Genomic DNA, 17550 nt, shown 5'->3' on the forward strand with positions numbered 1-17550 from the left:
AAACTCCAACGTTTCCAGTAAGGGAAACCTTCTAAAGGTTTCTATGATCGCCTGGACGATCAAGTGTCGAATAGTCCGCTTCGAACAAAGTATTATTCTACTTCGATACATGTCAGCGAAACACTGACCTACCGCGATGGTACGCGTTGATCAGTTGTACCGTATGTACGCTCATCACATTACAGGACCATGGATTGCGTTAAACGTATTTTATAATGTAAATTTTGGTCGTAAACTTCTTGGTCGTAAACTTGCTGGTCGCAAACTTGTTGGTGGCAAACTTATTGATCGCAAACTTCTTGGTCGCAAAATTCTTGGTCACAAACAATCATGGTCGCATAAAGCTTGGTGGCAAAAGTTCTTGGTCGCAAAGTTCTTGGTCGCAAAGTTCTTGGTCGCAAAATTCTTGGTCGCAAACTACTTGTCCGAAAAAATCTTGGTCGCATAACGCTTGGTCGCAAAGTTCTTGGTCGCAAAATTCGTGGTGGCAAAGCTTTTGGTTGCAAACTTCTTGATGGCAAACTTCTTGGTCGCAAAGTTCTTGGCCGCGAAGTTCTTGGTCGCAAAATTCTTGGTCACAAACATCTTGATTCCAAACAACTTGTCCGAAAAAATCTTGGTCGCATAAAGCTTGGTGGCAAAAGTTCTTGGTCGCAAACTTCTTGATCGCAAACTTCTTGTTCACGAAATTCTTGTTCACAAAGTTCTTGGTCACAAAGTTTTTGGTCACAAAATGCTTGGTAGGAAATGTTTTAATTTCATTAAATATATTTCAACAATTCTAGTGTGAATTTGTTTCGGTGGACATTAGACCACTCCTTAAAGATACACCAATTTGTCCGCAAAAAAACATCAAGAACAAATATTGATACGTTCCATCCAGTACAGTATACAGCTTAGACACGACCATCTCAACGTGTTTCGTGATACGTAGGTTTGTCATGCAACATATCCTATAGCACAATCTCATACCCAATCCAATACGATCGCATACCCAATAATAAGGTGATGGCGCACACCTTCCGTCCTGTTCCAACGGATTAGCAGCAAAGCAATAATCTACGCTGCGTACTCGCATTCGTACCGTCATCGTAAATTGCGCTTCTTAATCTTATCTCGGGCGCAGTAGTAAACCCCCGGTAGCCGGTTGCGACTTAACGCATTTACCTCGATTGACGTCTTTCCCGTGGGGGGGTCTATTTGGTATGGATTTTAACCGGTAGCCCAATCTCGGAATGATAGCGCGAATGTACGCGAAACCCGATTAATGTACCCTACCCATTGTAGACGTTTTTTGTTTCCTTTCTCATGAAAACACGGCACGGCACGAAAACAACCCCAAAGGTGTATAAGAATCTAGCTTAGTCTATTCAAGTTTACAGTATTGCTAACAATAAACAGTCTCTTTACAATCGTCACAGGCTGCTTTGCAAAAAAGCAGCTGCATCAAACGAGGATGTATTTCCACAACGCTTTTACACGTACGCCCTCAGATCAGCCAGCAGTTCGTTGTACAGCAGCGATCGCACGTTGATGGCCCACACAAAATCGAGATGGTTGAAGGCTGGCAGCGGCACCAGGTAGCGCTTCACCACGTTCGGCAGCTCGCGATACAGCAGCTCCACGTCGGCCGGTGTGGCCAGCCAATCGTTCGTGCTGTGGTAGAGCAGTGTCGGTGCCTGCACGTTGGCCAGGTTGTAGACCGGCGGCGTTAGCTGCCCGTAACGGACCATGTTCATCGGCCCGTGATCGTACTGTCTGAAGATGCGCGACCGGATCGTCTGTGCGTGGTGGATCATCTGCATCGTCGAGGCACCGGCGGGCGAGTGGGCATGGATGACGGGCAGCATGGTCTACAAAAACGGCAAGGACAAAACCAAACACACATTACAATAGGCACCTTTGGCATGGCGGAACAGCGCAACAGCGTCCCACCGTCTTACCGAGTTGACTTCCTCCGTGTTGAAGCCCGCAATCAGGAACGTGTTGATCGAGCACATGTCCTGGAACGGTGCACCGTCGTGGCAGTTCTGCAGCCCGCCCTGGATGTCCATCTCGTTGGTCGGCTCGAACCACCACGTACCCATCATCTGCAGCATCAGGTCGGTCGTGTACAGGAAGGTCGCGAGGAACAGCACGTACGGGCTGCGCGTGTTGTGCATGTAGGCGGCCGGCGCCAGCGCGTGCATGCTCTTGATGCGCCGATTGTAGTACGGATGCTGCGACATCATCACCCAGTACGCGGTCGTACCCTGCGAGTGGCCAACGTACTGCAGCGACTGCTGCCCCGTCCGCACCAGTATGTAGTCGATCATGTTCGGGATGTCGATGCTGCCGACCTCGTGCCACGAAAAGTCCCAGAACGTTTGCGTCGTGTTGCTGCGGAAGCGATGGCGCCGCGAGTACCGGTTGCCGCGCGCATTGCCCATCCACACGTCGTACCCGGCGTCGGCCAGCATGTACGCCAGGCTGGTGTCCGGCCCCATCAGGATGTAGTCGGCGGACGAGCTCAGCATACCGTGCTGCAGCAGTACGACCGGTTTGCCGGGGGCCGGTGGCGACAGCGGGCTGCCCGGGCAACGGTGCACGCCCAGCAGATAGCCGTCGTCCGTTTCGATGATATGCTCCTCTGCCGGGTAGCCATACTTGCGCAGCAGACCAATCTATGGGGGAAAATGAAAAAAAGGGATTGCATTACATGAAGTATCATCGCACACCGCATCGGCCTGCCGGAAGGTACATACCGAGTCTAGATGAGCATCTTCAATGATGTCCGGATGAATCTGGGCCTCCGATACGCCCACCACCAGCAACAGCACGGCTACCGCCACACTATACACCATCACACTTCTCATTCTACGTACGTATTCAACGTGTTGCGAGTTAACGCGACTGGATGAGTTTGAAGCCTTGTCGCACAACGCGAACCTCTTTAAATACGCGACCGGGAAGGATTTTATCAATTTTCGGCTACCATTCCTTTGCCAATGATAACGATAAGGCAAACAGTAGGACATGCCCTAAATCTGCGCCCTTACGCCACCTTAATAACGATCTGCTTTATTATCACATTTCGCGACCGATATCATGTGCATGTCATCCACCCCCTTGTGCGCCCTGTGCACTAAAAATCATAATAAACTCAGTCTGGCTATGCGCGTTGATTACCCGAAATCCCTTCATTCCTTATCACCTGGTGTAATGTTGAGGGGGGGTATTAGTAGGGGAGACAATGAGATGATTGACCAAAATATGCGTTTGGCACGTTTTTTTGTGGGTGGGCGCGATTAAGAAACGGCATATCTGTCTCGTGACTGACGAACGATAAGCGGCAAATGGAAAAGATAACATAAATCATAAAACGTAGACGCGATTGCAAGGAGTTTAGTGATTAGATGGCTCCCTTAATGCACTGTTCTTTCCTCATCACACTAAGCAGCGGGTCGCTGGATGCTTATTTTTTGGGTTTTTATTACCGTTTTATTACAAAAAGCACTGTGTTACAATAATTGTGTTTCGTATGTGTTTATTAAACAAGCGTACAGTTCTCGCTAGTATTTTTGTAGGGTTTGTCCATTTTTTTTTTTCTCCGTTGGTGGTTCGTCTGCTTACCTAACTGTTACTGCCGTTACTATACAGAAATCTACAACACACACAACACCATTCAGCTGAGAGCTCTCGTTGTGAATACTGTAGAGATCATAATGTGGTTGTTTTGCTTAACGCTAGCTGGCTAAAGGTTCTACTTCTTCCCATACAGGTTGAACTTATGCATAGGTTAAGTTGGTACGATTACTGTGTTTTGCACGGTTTCTCACTACAAGAAAACTAAAGCTTACCCCGGTTCTTGCCCCCAGGTTATGAGTGGCCAGAGATAGAGGCTTACATTCGTAACATCCGACTTCCCCCTCCATCGTACTTTACTGTCTGTCTCGTCGAGGGTCGTATTAACATGAGTTTGAGTCACACCCCCGTTTCCTGTTTCCCCCTTAAATTATAATATTTTTACATGAACGCATAGGTTCGGCGGTGGTGTCTCGTGATCAACGCACTAAGTAGTGTATACGGCTACGATCCTATCCACCACACACTGTATCGATCTGCTCAAACCGGACCAATCCCAAATCCCCCGGGAGAGGATAAGGATGGCAAAACTCATCTTCCCTGTGTGTGTGTGCCTCTCGGCAAGAAGCACTCTACGTGCGAAGCAAACCGAAACAAAGCGTACCGTTTATTGTTTTGTAGAAATGAACGCCAAAAAACCGCACCCCCGCGTGTGTGGGTGTGTGTTTCTGTGTTTGCTTTTGTTTTAATCAGGTACAGTTATCGATTTCGTGTGTTAAAATAGATATATATCTTGTTTATGTGGCGCTGTGGATAGTAGTAAATGTTACTCTGTATTTATATTGTATATGTACAACGGCATGCATCGTAAATGCATCAAATCGGTGTGCGATAACAAAGGGTCGAGGGGGTTTTACTATACACATTGTGAGTCACCCACACACAAACCGCGCGTACTGGACGAGGGATCTTAGTTTCCTTCTGCTCGACGATGCCACACTAAATGCTACAGCTTCTCTTCTAACAACAACTCTTTTGAATCCATTTAACCGTTTACGTATTTACTGGGACATTTTCATCTCTGCTCTTCACACGCTCGCACAGTTTCCATTATGGGTGCCCTTATCTCTAACTCTGCTATCGTTTCACTGAACAACACCTTCCGTCACAACACGCACACAGTCAGACAACCACATCTTATGAAAGGAAAACTCATTCCTGCGCTACAGATGCTCACCCCGGTTGTGATTATTTCACACTACTCAATGCTATTTACAGTGAATGTTTATTAAAAGCTTCGCCTGCTCTGGCGATTGCGATTGTGAACGGTACTTAAAATTGTTATTATTTATACATAGATGAAAGCGTAATTTCGACGGTGAGCTTTTACAGCCAACGCAGTAAGTTATTTTGATTTTACAACAAAAAAACCCTACACACTCTGGTTTATATATTGCAGTGCAAGAAGATTGACACACTGGCGTCAAGAGCGAGAAGAGATGTTTGCCATACATTTGGCCATGCCGGTGTAAGATGGGTGCCAAAAATGGTGTCAAAGGGAGCAAAATTGAGCGCTTCGAAGATGCAAGTGTGAGTATTGAAAAGAAAAAAAAACTCAACCACTCAATCATCGGGAAGTTATTAAAATTATAGAACTTGTTTGTGGTCTACCAATACCGCACAACAACAATCGGTTTTGGTGGTGAGCCTCAGGGATCAAGAAATCAAGCTTTAAAACACAACTTCCAGCAGTGTATTTAATTTAAAGCTATCAACTCAACCATGTCTTGTCAACCTCAATTGCTTGTCGTGCAAAATTACCTCACTGCAACAAAGCTCAACTCACTCTCCGGCCAATGCCCGGCACTACTTACGTATGCACCATGCCTCTAATCTCGCCCGTCTTGTTTGACGGCTGGAGCATTTGCTCGTCGGTGCACATATCCGATCCGTCCAGCATCTCATCGTCCACATTGTCGAGGAAATCGCCCAACAAGCTGCTCGGTTCTACCGCCATATCGTCGAGCGATTTCACATGCTCCAGGGCACGCTCGATGTCGTCCTCCACCTCACGCGGACAACTCTCGTGAGAATCACCCGTATCGTCCTCAACCGGCTCTGGAATACCATCACAAATAAGAGTTGTCCAAAGAAACCGTCTTTCTGCACTACTCACCTGCACCCAGACACAGCAGCTCATTCAATGCATCCTGCGGCAAATGGCTCAGCACATTCGGATGCAGTAGATTACTGAACTCAAATGGTATAATCTCCTCTGCAAATGGGAAAATGCACACATCAAAATGCAATCACTGTGTACCTCTGGCACGCTATCGCATCGCTTACCTATCACATCCTGCGTCGCCAACAGCTCGGATTCCGACAGCCCACCAACACCGGTGTCTTCCGAGCTGGCGTACGCGGAGCTGTTCTCACAAATCGTCAGCAGATCCTGCGTGTTTACAGACGGCGGTGCGTTACCGTGCTGCTGCGACAGTTGCTGCTGCTCGTGATCGTGCTCTATCTGCTCCACGATCTTCGCGGTCGCACTATTATTATTTGGCGCTCGGTAAACGGTCGATCCAGCGACACTGACAGGTCCGGTTCGGTTATTGGCAACGGCAGCAGCAGCAGGAATGTGTGACTGACGACTCGCTTGCGCTGTTGGGTGGGAGGGCATGTTCGAACTTTGGACAGGTTTGGGTGGGCTTTTAGTGACACCATTGGCCAGAAGCTGCTGCCGCGGGACGGGCTGAGCAGCTACTGGCGTTGCCTTAGATAAAGCTGCCGGCGACGACACCTTAACCTGTCTCTGCACCTTACCATTACTGTACGAAGTGGTCAGTAAGGATCGCTGTTGCTGCTGGGGCTGCTGGGGCTGCTGTTGCTGTAACACCAACTTCGTTTCCGCTGTCGGCCGCTGTAGCTGGTTTGAAGCAGTAGCAGCAGCAGCAGCAGCAGCAGGAGCAGATTGTTTCGCCTGCCCCTGGCTAGCGGGATGATGGTGCAGCATCGCAAACTGCTGCTTGTACTGCTGCTGCTGCAAAAGTATTTGCTGTTGCAGTGGTGTAAGCTTCTTCTTCTTTTTGGGCCGCTTCTGTGTTCGCACCATGACCGGCGGTTGGGCGGGTTTCAGCTTCTTGCGCCCTGCAGCCATTGCCGGCGGCGTGGGGGTTGCCGTTGGCGTTGCCAGCGCCACTAACGGCGTTGGTTTCTTGTGCATTTTCACCTCGTGGGACATCTTGTCGTGATTGTCGTGCTTCCAGGCGTGCTCCTTGCAGAGGATCAGCTCGTGGCTAACGTCAAACACCGGCACCCGGCACTGGCTGTTGTCGGAAAACTTGGCCGTGCATCGCTGAAACAAACACTGCTCCGTGTCCTCCGTAATGTGATCGTAGCAGTGGGCCGTCATTACAAGGGCCGAGTTGGGGCAGCCCTCGTGAGCACAGGGCGTTTTTTCACTGCAAGGAAAGCAATATATTTTGCAATTAGTTAATCCTCGTGGGCTTGTGGGGACTAAAAGAAGAACACTTACCTCTGTTTGTTGAGCTCCGCCTGCCGGCGCTTGTCCAGCTTGGCGACCATTATTGCCATCGATTCCAATCGCTTCTTGGTGGCGGCCGCCGCTATGCTGCGCATCCGCAAACCATTCCTGCACTGGACTGCCCGCCGCTGCAGGTAAGCCTTCTTCAGCTCCAGCTGCTCGTCGCGCGACAGCATGCGTATCTGGAACTTGGCGTCCTGCGTTCGGCGGGCCGATTTGTTCTTTCCGCCCCGCCCACTACCGGACAGCGTCCCCCGCTGCGTCGGATTCATTCCCCAGCTGGACGTGCTGCTCTCCGGTACGGTGATTGCAATCGATTCCTCGTACCAGAAGGAAAGCGTGTTCGGGAACTCGTCGTACGCGTCGTCGTCCGACTCGTCGCCCGGATCTTTCAGATCGAACAGGTACGCACCGGGCGCATGCCATTCCTTCACCTTCGGGCGTCTCGACGGTACCACGACCGCGCCCGGAACCGACGGTGCCGCAAAACGCTGCTGCTTGACCGGCTTTTCATCGGCAGACTCCTCGTCTTCCTGCTTTATCTCCACCTCCTGTTCCAGCTTCACACTGGCCAGCGGCGATGTAGCGGCTAAGCTGGCCTCGGATAAACCGGGCGAGACGTTCGGTGAGCTGCTAACGGCGCTTTTCAACGGCAATGGCGAAACATTGCCACCGATCGTGGCATTAACTTCCACCGAAGATGTCCTTCCACGAGCAGTCTGCTGTTGCTGGTCTTCCAGTGCATGCTGGCTGTAGGTTCGCTTGCCCGTCTTTTGCACTTTGGCAGGCGTTTTTCCCGAAGCTGCCGATTTGCGACCCAATGCCTGCCGCACCACCTTCCCGTTCGCAGTGGCCGTACTCGACGAGTCTCCCAGTTTCGTTGCCTGCTGTTGTTTCGACTCCTGCGGGGTGGGTTGTTCTGTAAGCTTGATTTCCCTTTGCGCCACACTGTCCTTGGTACTGGACGGAGCAATCGCATCGGCTGCATCCTTTTTCGCAATCACCGGAGCGACTTTAGGCTCGGCCGCACCCGATGCTGCTGGTGCTGGGGATGGGCGTATGTTCTTCTCGGCACTATTGGCCGCTGGTGATTGATCGCGTGCTTTTGGAGTAGGCGGAACAGAGGCGGCTACATTTCCCGACCCAACGAGCAAACTCTGCTGCTGCACCACAACACGCCGCACATCGGGCGAGGCGACCGGCGTTCTGCTTGCACCGTCCTTTGCCGATTTTCCTGCCAACGGTTCGTTCACTTTCACCAGCAATGAGCCACCCTTGGTCGTGACCACCGACGAGGTGAGCAGAGACACGGGCGCTACCGAGGTGACCACTTTCTGGGGCTGCTGTACGGGCCGCACCTTACTCCCTGGCGATACGGCGACCGATTGTTGCTGTTTTCGCTGGGTCTGTAGCAGCAGCGATTGGGATTGCTGTGCCGTCGGTTGTGGTTTAGCGGTGGACTGCACCGCCAACGCAGGCGATGGCGTCTGTTTCGATGACTGTTGGAGCGGTTGGGGCTGTTGTTGCTGCTGTAAAAGCAACGACTGTTTGGGCACGGACTGCTGCAGTAGACTTTTGGAACTTGCCACTTGCTGCGGCTGCTGCTGAGCTGTAGCGCTTTGTACCGGTGGTTTTAGCAAATGTTGTGTGCTGTCGGCATTTTCACGATTTGGTAACGTTTGGGATTGTTGCACCAACGGTTGTGGCTTGGCTGCCTGCTGTTGCTGCTGCTGCTGCTGAGGAGACGTTACTTTCGCCAACGTTTGCGACAATGATTGCGATGTTTGGATGGTTAGGATTTGCTTTTGCTTCAACTGCGGTACGTTCGTTGGCTGTCTGAGTAGAATCGGCTGTTGCTGCACTTGCGAGGGAGTGGGTTTTTGGGGCTGCTGCTGTGGTTGGGATTTCTGCTGTTGCTGTAATGGTTGTTGAATGATTTGGGGCTGCTTTGGCGTGGGGGCAGTTGGCTGCTGTTGTAATGTAACTGTCTTTTGTTGCAAAATTTGCTGCTGTTGTTGCTGTTGCTGCTTCTGTTGCAGCTGCAGGGGTTGTTGTTGCTGCTGTTGTGTTTGCTGCTGTTGTGTTTGTTGCTGTTGTTGTTTTTGCTGTTGTGCTTGCTTCACGAGCGTATTTCGCAGCGTCGCTACACTAACCGGAGTAGCAATTTGCGTGCCAGTACCACTATTGGACGTTTGCAAGATCAGTTTCCCTTGCATCTGCGGCTGCATTAGCCGGATCTTGGTCGGCAGACCGGTGGGAAGGCTCGGCACCACCGTCACGCCAGCAACGTTCCGACTGACGGTAGCCGTCCCGCCCGTTGCTATCCTTGCCGTGCTGGTAGCGACGGAAATGGTTGGACTTACGCCATTACTACCGACCCCACTGTTCACTAGCAGCTTCCTGCCCGCGCCCTCCCCTGTGGCGGTTACCTGAATGAAGCTTCCCTGCGGTATCGTCGTCCCACCGGCCGCCGTTCCCTTCGCCAGCTGTTGGGGTGGAATTTTGATAAACTTTAAAATCGACCCCCCGGCCGTAGATATCACCGGCTGCAGCTGCTGCTGTCCGCCCGCCCCTTGGCTGGACTGCTGCAGGCGGGAAATTATTTTCGTCCCGCCCGCAACGACGGTCGTTATCATCGGTCCATTCTGCTGGGGCAGCACCTTCTTGATCAGTTTGCCGACCGTCACCGTTTGCTGGGCCGGCTGGGTGGCCGTACCCTGTGCCGCCGTCTGTGCCCTTATTTGCACCGGTTTCGTGAACACGGGCACCGTCGTGCCCGTCATGGGGGCCCTTACAATCGTTGGCCCCGTTGCCACCACACCATTGTAGCGCACTTTCAGTGTGGCCGGGGATGAAGCGTTTACGGATGGGGAGACAGTTACTATTTTATCCTTGGATGCCGTACCGGCCGCGTTGGTCGTCGTGAGGAGCAGACTTGCCCCGGAGGACGCGGTCTGTATGGTGGTCGAGGTGGTTGTTGCATTATTGCTGTTGCTGGAGCTGCTATTGCTGGTGCTGCTGCTGCTGCTGCTGTTACCACTACCACTAACTGCACTCGAATGGTTTGCGTATGCCAGTGAGTTCGTCTGCAGCGGTGCCGATTCCGTGAACGCGTACGGATCCTCCTGTGCTCGTGTCGTTGACTGACATGACATGACCCTTGTGGCTGTGCTACCAACACCCGCACCCTTTTAATTCCCTCTCTGGATTGCTGGATGGGACAGTGTGCTTTCGTCAATGCCTTCGCTTCAGTGTCTGCAATCTACAATGAGAGAAAACAAGCAACGTTTAGCAGGCTGCAAAAACAACAATTCAATACAATGCCAGGCACAGGAATGGCTGGTTGATAAGGGAACGCAATTCCCCTCCTAGAGTACTAGATCAGTTTGTGTTCGTACATTATCGTTCCATTGTTACTTAAACAAGAAATCGACCCGCCTGTTAACCGGAAAATACACTTTGTGAGACACCCACCGCAACACCATTCCCCGGGACAGTGTTTACAATGAAAAACAGACGACTATTTTCGCTCTCCACACAGCACACAACTTGAAGAGCTACACCTTAGTACGACCTACATTTCACAACGCACAAAGCGAGAGCTGCCGTCGTCAAGCTGCAAAATCAGCACTTATAAATTGCGGCAGCTGCTGGAAGCACTTGGCGAAGGCCTTCTTTTTTGCTCGTCCGGACAATGTTGTTTTTACTGCTGTTGTTGCACTGCCTCTTGCGTGATTACTTCACCACCGCGCAGTCACCGAGCGCCCGAAACTGCGCCTCGTTCCGCTCTCGCCCTGCCGTGATGCGTATGGGCCCCGCGTGTACAACGTTCGGCAATGCACGTGCAAAGGGTCCGGCCAGCGACTGCAACACAGTTCACTCCATTATGACCCTTTATGGTTACGCTATTTACGGCTGCTTTCCTACCCAATCTTTTACTTTTGGCTGCTGTGTGTGTTCTGCTCCTATCGCTGACGGACGATTTTTCTTCCGCTGTCAAAAAACGGCAACTGACAGTTCGCACAGTTTATTTTGTTTGCAGTCTTCGGCAGAGCTCTGCACCGGCAGCAGCGGCACAGGCTTGGTGGAATTTTGTGTTTTTTTTCTTCTATTTTTTTAAACTAATAGACCCGGTCATTATCATCACCAATCTTTTGCATCACACAATAACACAACTATCGATTTTATACTTTCCTGTACGAAGGACAAAACAAACATTTTCAAGCGTTCTGTCATTGGTAAAGGTCATGCGAATCAGAACTCTTCACCTGCTTTCCAATACTTTTCGCAATATAATGCTTTCATCCATGCTTCCATTGTTTTTCCCACGCGGTACGCGGTACCTAGGCCCCCCAGACACCACCCACATTAGGCGCAAAAGTCAACGAACTTTCCGAAGGCGAAAGAAGCAGCTGCAACATACCACCAAAAATTGCCTCCCCCCAACACATATGCCGCCCAGCGCGGAGCAGCCATAGAACATACATTAGCGCAGCCGTGTTCAACGTCATCTCTATTCGCGGAGTGATTCATAAATCATAGAATTTGTAGCAAAATTACGCGGCAGGCAGCTTGATGGCACCGCACCGGACGATCACGAACAAACCGCATAACAAACAATCACACACGCTCTCGCTCCCGCACGTACACACAGGCACACACACGCACACCATCAAACAAAAGTGCCGCATCTTCCGCTGGTGGAATCGCTTCGGCATAGTCGACGGATTACGGTTCCTTCCCATGCACTACACGGTGCACAACTTACCGGACACGCTCGATGTAGTATTACTTGTGCTTTTCCACTAAATTACACCGAATTTTATCGCTGCCGAAAGGTAGTGCGCTGCACGAAAGCCAACACGACTTGCGCCCTTCGTTTGTGTTTATGAAGAAAATACCGCGGTTTGACGTTTCTGTGCGCGCCCGTCACTTTGACAGCGTGCACAGGGTTGGATGGGAAGATAGGCTCACAGAGAGGGGTTATTTTTTCACTCCTTTTGAAAAATCAGTTCAATAAATTGAAACATGCTTGGCATTTAAAAATACTGCCGCGTTTCCGCCGTAGTCGATTATATCGATTTATTCTTCTCCATCGTAAAATAAGAAAACAATACACTGGAATACACTGGTTGCTGAGCGCAGGAAGGATTCGGATCAAAATGTTAACGACGGCATTTGCGACGAGCCCCACCACACACACATGGGCCCATCATTATTATTTGCCGTCCCAGCTTTGCACTTTCCCATTCTCGTATGCAAGATTGATGCGTAGCTTTGGCACATACTTTCCTGCCTTAATTAGTTCCATGTTTTCGTCCTCAAAAAACTGAAAACCAAGAAATGTCAATTAAGCACATTTACATAAGTCACCATAAGTCGATCAACGGTAGAGGAAACTTACCAAACACTGGGAAATAAATTTAAGATATTTCCTTTCCATCTGTTGATTCACCTCTTTCAACATTGATATGCTGTGTAAGGGGAAGATTCATGAAAAAAAACATTTGCATTGTTATTCCCTCAAAGCTGCATCGTTGATGTACATTTACTTACTTTTCGTCAATGCATAGACGCTGTAAAATGTATTGGCAAATTTTGGTGTTGCAGTCTACGTCAAACAGTGGAATACCAAAGTTTATGTCCAGTATGGTCCACTCCTGCAATGAAAATAAAACAAAATAACGTTAGTGTAATGATCCTTGCTTCTCGCAAATCCCATACCAACCTCTGCTGCATTTAGTAGTGAATTTTTTCTCGAGATTTCTGAAATAAACAAGATACCTTAACACATTTTAATAAAAAAAAGCATTACACTAATTTCTACCTGTATCTGAGTCCGATTCAGCAGTTTGCAGCTGTTCGAGCTTATCGTTCAGTTCCTCCACCACACCGTTCCCTTCCTCGGTGGTGGACGAACGATCCACCGTACTATCATCCTCTTCCACTGAATTTGCTGCAGTCGCTGGTGGTGTATTGGGGGTTTCTGGCTCTTCCTTCTTCGTTGTATTCTTTTGTTTCTTATCACCCGTTCTTTTAAGTACCACGGAGGGATTATAATTGTCGCAGCCTGCAAAAAAACAGTCCGATTAGTTGCGTACCTTTGACGATATTACCAAATACAAGCGCCATTCTTACCCAGGTCCGGAACGCCTGTGTTGATGAACGTAACATAACCGAACGTTTTCTCCATATTCACGACCTGCGACAGTCCGTTCCAAGCTGCATGCTGTCCCCAACGATTGTCTTCGTCTGTAAATGGAATAAAACGATTAACTACTTGTCCATTAGATTAAGCCAAGCCGTCCCATCTACCTACCGTTTATGTCGAACGGAAACGGCTCGTAGTGAACCTTGGCCGGTTCGTTGATACCATATCCCTGAATAAGCAGACACTCATTCTTGAGATGCTCGTTCAGCGTGTAAAACTTCTCCGAATTCAACACATACGAATCGGTATTGACAATCGTGATCAGAAGCTTGCCGTAGCCGAGAAACATTCGTGGCAAGGATTTCAACACGGTACCTGCGCGAAACGTTTACCAAATTATTGCTTTACTCTAAGCATTCCGAAGTCCCCCCCCCCCCCCCCTTCCTACTTACCCTTCTTCAGAAACAAAGACGGTGGACCGTAACCGCCCATATGGTAGTAGAACAGCTTCGACCAAATGTGCGAATCGGCCGAGCTCTGGTAAAACTGGCCGAAAAATGGAATGGTAAACTGACTCGACAGCGAACCGGACAGGGGCGCCGCCGAGATCAGGTACTTGTACTTTCGCTCCAGCAGCCGGTTGCGCGTCTGCACGTCCAACCCCTCGATGCTTTCCAGCCGCAGCAGGTCCAGCTCGATCTTGAGCGAGCTTTTCAGCGCCACGATCGTGGACCGGAGCAGCACCGCGTGGTTAAAGTAGCGGCTCACCTCGCCCTCCGATTCCGCGTCGAGCATCGACACCTTTTCCAGCTCCTCGAGCAGATCGGCCATCCCTTCGTCGCACAGTTTGCCCACCTCGAACAGGGTGATGGCGTGCGTTTTCAACCCGGGCGACAGGTTGCCCATCATCAGGAACGCGGTCAGCGTGGAATCGAACAGAAAGCCGACGCGCTTCGCCGCACGGAAGCCGCTGCCCGTTGATTCGGGGGTCGTTTTTTCCTTCGCAAACGGTGCCCCGGAATCGGTCGGTGTGAGCGGCACGGGTGATGCGGGGCTGGACGGATCGGACGGAGGGAAGAAGGGCACGGTCGGTGTGCTGCCGTCCGGCGATGGTTTCACTTCCAGCGGCACTTCCGAGAGTAGCAGCGCGTGGTAGTTGTAGGCGGCGGCGTCCTCACCACCGTCCGCCTGCTGCTGGAGCCAGCTTTCGTCCAGCTTGAACTCGGCAAAGGCATTCTTTATCTTGGCAAACCCGAGCCGACAGAACAACGAGGTGGCCTGCTTCACCGTGTCCATGTGCACTTGCAGAATCTGTGACAGCTGAAACAAACAGTACAAGAAACAGTATGTAGGAATAGGAACCGCTACAACCGGTCCTCCGCCGACCAACTTACCTCCGATATGGTGCACTGCTCGTCCGTCGTTACGAACACGTTGTACAGCAAATTTTCAAAATAATCACCCGCGACCCGATTCATCACGAAGTTTCGCAACGGCGGAATGTTAATACGATCATCGCTGCTGATCGGCACGTCCAGGTAGATCAGTCCCTTGCGGTACAGCTTCTGCACCGTGTCCAGGTTGAGCGTGCCGGCCGTCTGGGGCCCACAGTCGATCAGCTGATCGATCGTGTTGATCTCCTCCAGGCTGAGGTGCTCCACGTCCTTCTCCAGTATGTGGCCAATCTCGACAATCCACCACGGATGCATCGTCACGGTGCGCGGGAACTTTGGCAGAAAGTGGTACGGGTTCTTTTTGAAAAACGAGCGCGGCGAGCTGGACTTGAGATCGCTCGAGATCGACAGATACTCGTTGCGACCGATGCCCAGCACGCGCAAACAATCGGCAGCGGTAAAGTTGGGCAGTGCATCGTAATTTTTGTCGTGTGTCAGCAGGAATGCAATCATGTCTGGAACGAGTGGGGCGTAACGTTCGTTAGCAAACGGGCGTTCCAGCGTTCCAGCACTGGCAGGCAACTGCCGCCTGTGAAGTACCTGTATAATAGTTGAACGGTGTTACGCGCAATCCCTTCGTGATAACGTCCGCCAGATGATAAGGAAATATGTGGAGCGCTCGTATGTTCACCTCCACCAGCCGCTCGTAATACTTCTTCTCATTCTTCGTCACGCTGTACACTGTTGGGATTGATAAAGAAAAGCAACGCATCAAGCATTACTAATTCGGATCAGCCTCAAAAAAAGCGCTGCTTACCGATGTTGCCACGAAATCGAAGCTGGTTGAGCAAGCTGTAGTCCACAATTTGTTTGCGATACTCGGCCTCATCGTTGTTGAGAGCCTGCAACAAAGTACAAGCGCGAGAAGCCCCATTACGGCACACACGTACAAAACACGCACACCCACCAATTATCGCACCACCTCTGGGTTGACGGTCTATTTACCTTTCGCACGTCCGAGCTCAAGTCCTTCCAGGCAATATTGCGACGAATGCATTCCTCCACCTTGTTGGACACAAACCCGGAACCCATCCTTTGTACTGCTGTGTCGTCACCCTGGGAGGGTCAAGCGGGCAGACAAACCGATCCCGGCTGGTGGTAAAAGCGACAGGAATGTTGCAGGAATTGTGAGGAAAATAACACAGGAAAAAACCCTCCGGAGGGCACCCCCGATCGACTGTGTGTTGTTTTGATGGAGCAAAAGCTGTGGCGCTGTGCGTGTGACGTGTATGCGCTTTCGTGACAGCTGGCGGGAGCCGCCAGATGTTTGGAAGGTTTTGATGGAAGAAAATCGTTATTCGTCCTTGAGAGAAGATATTTTATAATAAATAATGCTCACGAATGAAAGGAATCTACTCGGCGATGTAGTTTGTTAATTGTTTGCTAGTGAAAGAGAGATTTGAATTGCAAAGTTGACATGAAGCGAAACCACTGTGCTTCCAGCTGTCAAAAGCTCCAGCAAAAGCTCACTCCAGCAGCTGATATCGGTAAGCAGAAGAGGTGGATTGAAAAGTAACCCAGCAAAGCGTAATAATTGCACAAAAATGATCTTCCATGTATATTTTTATGTCGGTCGTTGAATTTTCCTTTTACTAAATCTAAAACAGATTTATTTTTGTTTCATTCAAAACACCCCACAAACCACACACCCACATAAAGTACGCTGCAAAACAAGAAGAACGTTGATGAATGGGACAAATTATCGAGAGCCAGTCGTGTTTGTGCCTGTTCGTGCACGTAGCCAGAAAAGAGACGACCCAGGCGAGCCGGAGCAGGCAGTCGCGGGTCTACGTGACGTAGGGGAGTGCGTCCAAAAACGGAAGGCCGACAAACCGGGCCGATCCGAAAACATAGCTAGCAGCATAACCGCCTCAGTCCCGCACCCCGCCGCTGGCTGCTCCTTGTCCTTTTCCTCGCACGGTGGGAGAAAAAAAAGGTCGACCGCGATTGTGTGTAAAAGCGAGACCAACCAGCACATCGCACCGGTTTATCAAGAAACCGCGCCCGCTGAAACGGAGCATCATGCTGTGAACTGCTCGCTCAAGGGCGCGAGAGCGAGATAGCCATAGTGCGCGCAGTTATTAGTGGTGTTTTGTTTTGATCCGCACGCACGGCGGCCGGACTGCTGCGTGCTCGCTATGCTGTAGCATATAAACACACACACTCACACGCACACATTTACGAGTCGAGTTGAGTTGATTGCAATCGCACCCCGAAAACGATGGCACTTTCTTTCGTAACACAGTTTCCACCACTAACAAAAAAGCGAAGAAAACCAACAACAAGTGAAACAGTGATCGCTTTTTGGCCGTGGCGCTTTTAGGGGTGGCCCGTGCGGGCGCTACCAGCGGCCATTGACTTTTAGTGTGACCCACGTATTGCACGGTGAGTGGTTGAAAAGGGGAGGGGGGGGGGGGGTGGTTTCAGTGTGTCACCTTTTTTCTTCCTCCGCTGTTGTTTTGTTTCTTCCGCCTCTCGCACCTTGCACGGTTCTGCCTTTGTTGCCGATCACCGTTGCGTTACGCCGAGGATCGTTGCGTTGTGGTAACCATAAAAAAAAAAACAAAAAACGACACATTCATGCGCGAAATTCGAAACCCAGCGGCAGCTTTTGGCTTTCCTGCTGCTGCCCATACCCACCCACCCACCCGGCAATGTGACTGCACCGCGCCCAAAACGCCCCATGGAAGTGTCCGATGCAACTCTGATGCCTGCAGCCGAACGCATTATCACGTGCCGCGTTGATGGAGCTTCTTCTTTTCTTGTTTTTTTCTTAAACCCATTCGTCACATTTACACCTTCAATTTGTTCCCCCAAACAGACTCGTTCAATTTCGT

The 17550-nt window shown here is 50.5% G+C and overlaps 3 protein-coding genes across 9 annotated transcripts; all 3 read right to left on the reverse strand.

The window, feature by feature from the left end:
* Positions 1-1349: 1349 nt before the first annotated feature.
* LOC1273095 (lipase 3) lies at positions 1350-2921 on the reverse strand. The gene is made up of 3 exons (XM_312042.6): positions 2745-2921; positions 1944-2663; positions 1350-1853 (listed from the first exon to the last, which is right to left on the reverse strand). The coding sequence occupies exons 1-3, from the start codon at positions 2853-2855 to the stop codon at positions 1476-1478; spliced, it is 1209 nt and encodes a 402-aa protein (XP_312042.6). The 5' UTR covers positions 2856-2921; the 3' UTR covers positions 1350-1475.
* A 530-nt stretch (positions 2922-3451) lies between these two features.
* On the reverse strand, positions 3452-12011 carry LOC1273094 (daxx-like protein). 6 transcript variants are annotated; one of them, XM_061641889.1, is made up of 6 exons: positions 11036-11753; positions 10687-10972; positions 7100-10370; positions 5911-7025; positions 5741-5839; positions 3452-5682 (listed from the first exon to the last, which is right to left on the reverse strand). In XM_061641889.1, exons 3-6 carry the CDS (start codon positions 10261-10263, stop codon positions 5435-5437), a joined length of 4626 nt encoding a protein of 1541 aa, XP_061497873.1. In that variant the 5' UTR covers positions 10264-10370; positions 10687-10972; positions 11036-11753; the 3' UTR covers positions 3452-5434. The 6 variants fall into 6 exon arrangements, with proteins under 6 accessions (XP_061497873.1, XP_061497875.1, XP_061497876.1 ...); XM_061641891.1 differs by lacking the exons at positions 10687-10972; positions 11036-11753 and adding an exon at positions 11877-12011; XM_061641892.1 differs by lacking the exon at positions 10687-10972.
* Positions 12012-12146: 135 nt separating this feature from the next.
* On the reverse strand, positions 12147-16174 carry LOC1273093 (protein FAM91A1). 2 transcript variants are annotated; one of them, XM_061641893.1, is made up of 13 exons: positions 16053-16174; positions 15659-15959; positions 15471-15555; positions 15254-15394; positions 14654-15168; positions 13712-14579; positions 13428-13634; positions 13247-13360; positions 12936-13178; positions 12837-12874; positions 12665-12768; positions 12513-12582; positions 12147-12437 (listed from the first exon to the last, which is right to left on the reverse strand). In XM_061641893.1, the coding sequence occupies exons 2-13, from the start codon at positions 15743-15745 to the stop codon at positions 12327-12329; spliced, it is 2583 nt and encodes an 860-aa protein (XP_061497877.1). In that variant the 5' UTR covers positions 15746-15959; positions 16053-16174; the 3' UTR covers positions 12147-12326. The 2 variants fall into 2 exon arrangements, with proteins under 2 accessions (XP_061497877.1, XP_312040.6); XM_312040.6 differs by having other exon boundaries at positions 15659-16118.
* Between the last annotated feature and the right edge of the window lie 1376 nt (positions 16175-17550).

This window comes from Anopheles gambiae, chromosome 2, assembly GCF_943734735.2.
Source record: "Anopheles gambiae chromosome 2, idAnoGambNW_F1_1, whole genome shotgun sequence".
Taxonomy (NCBI): Eukaryota; Metazoa; Arthropoda; class Insecta; order Diptera; family Culicidae; genus Anopheles; species Anopheles gambiae.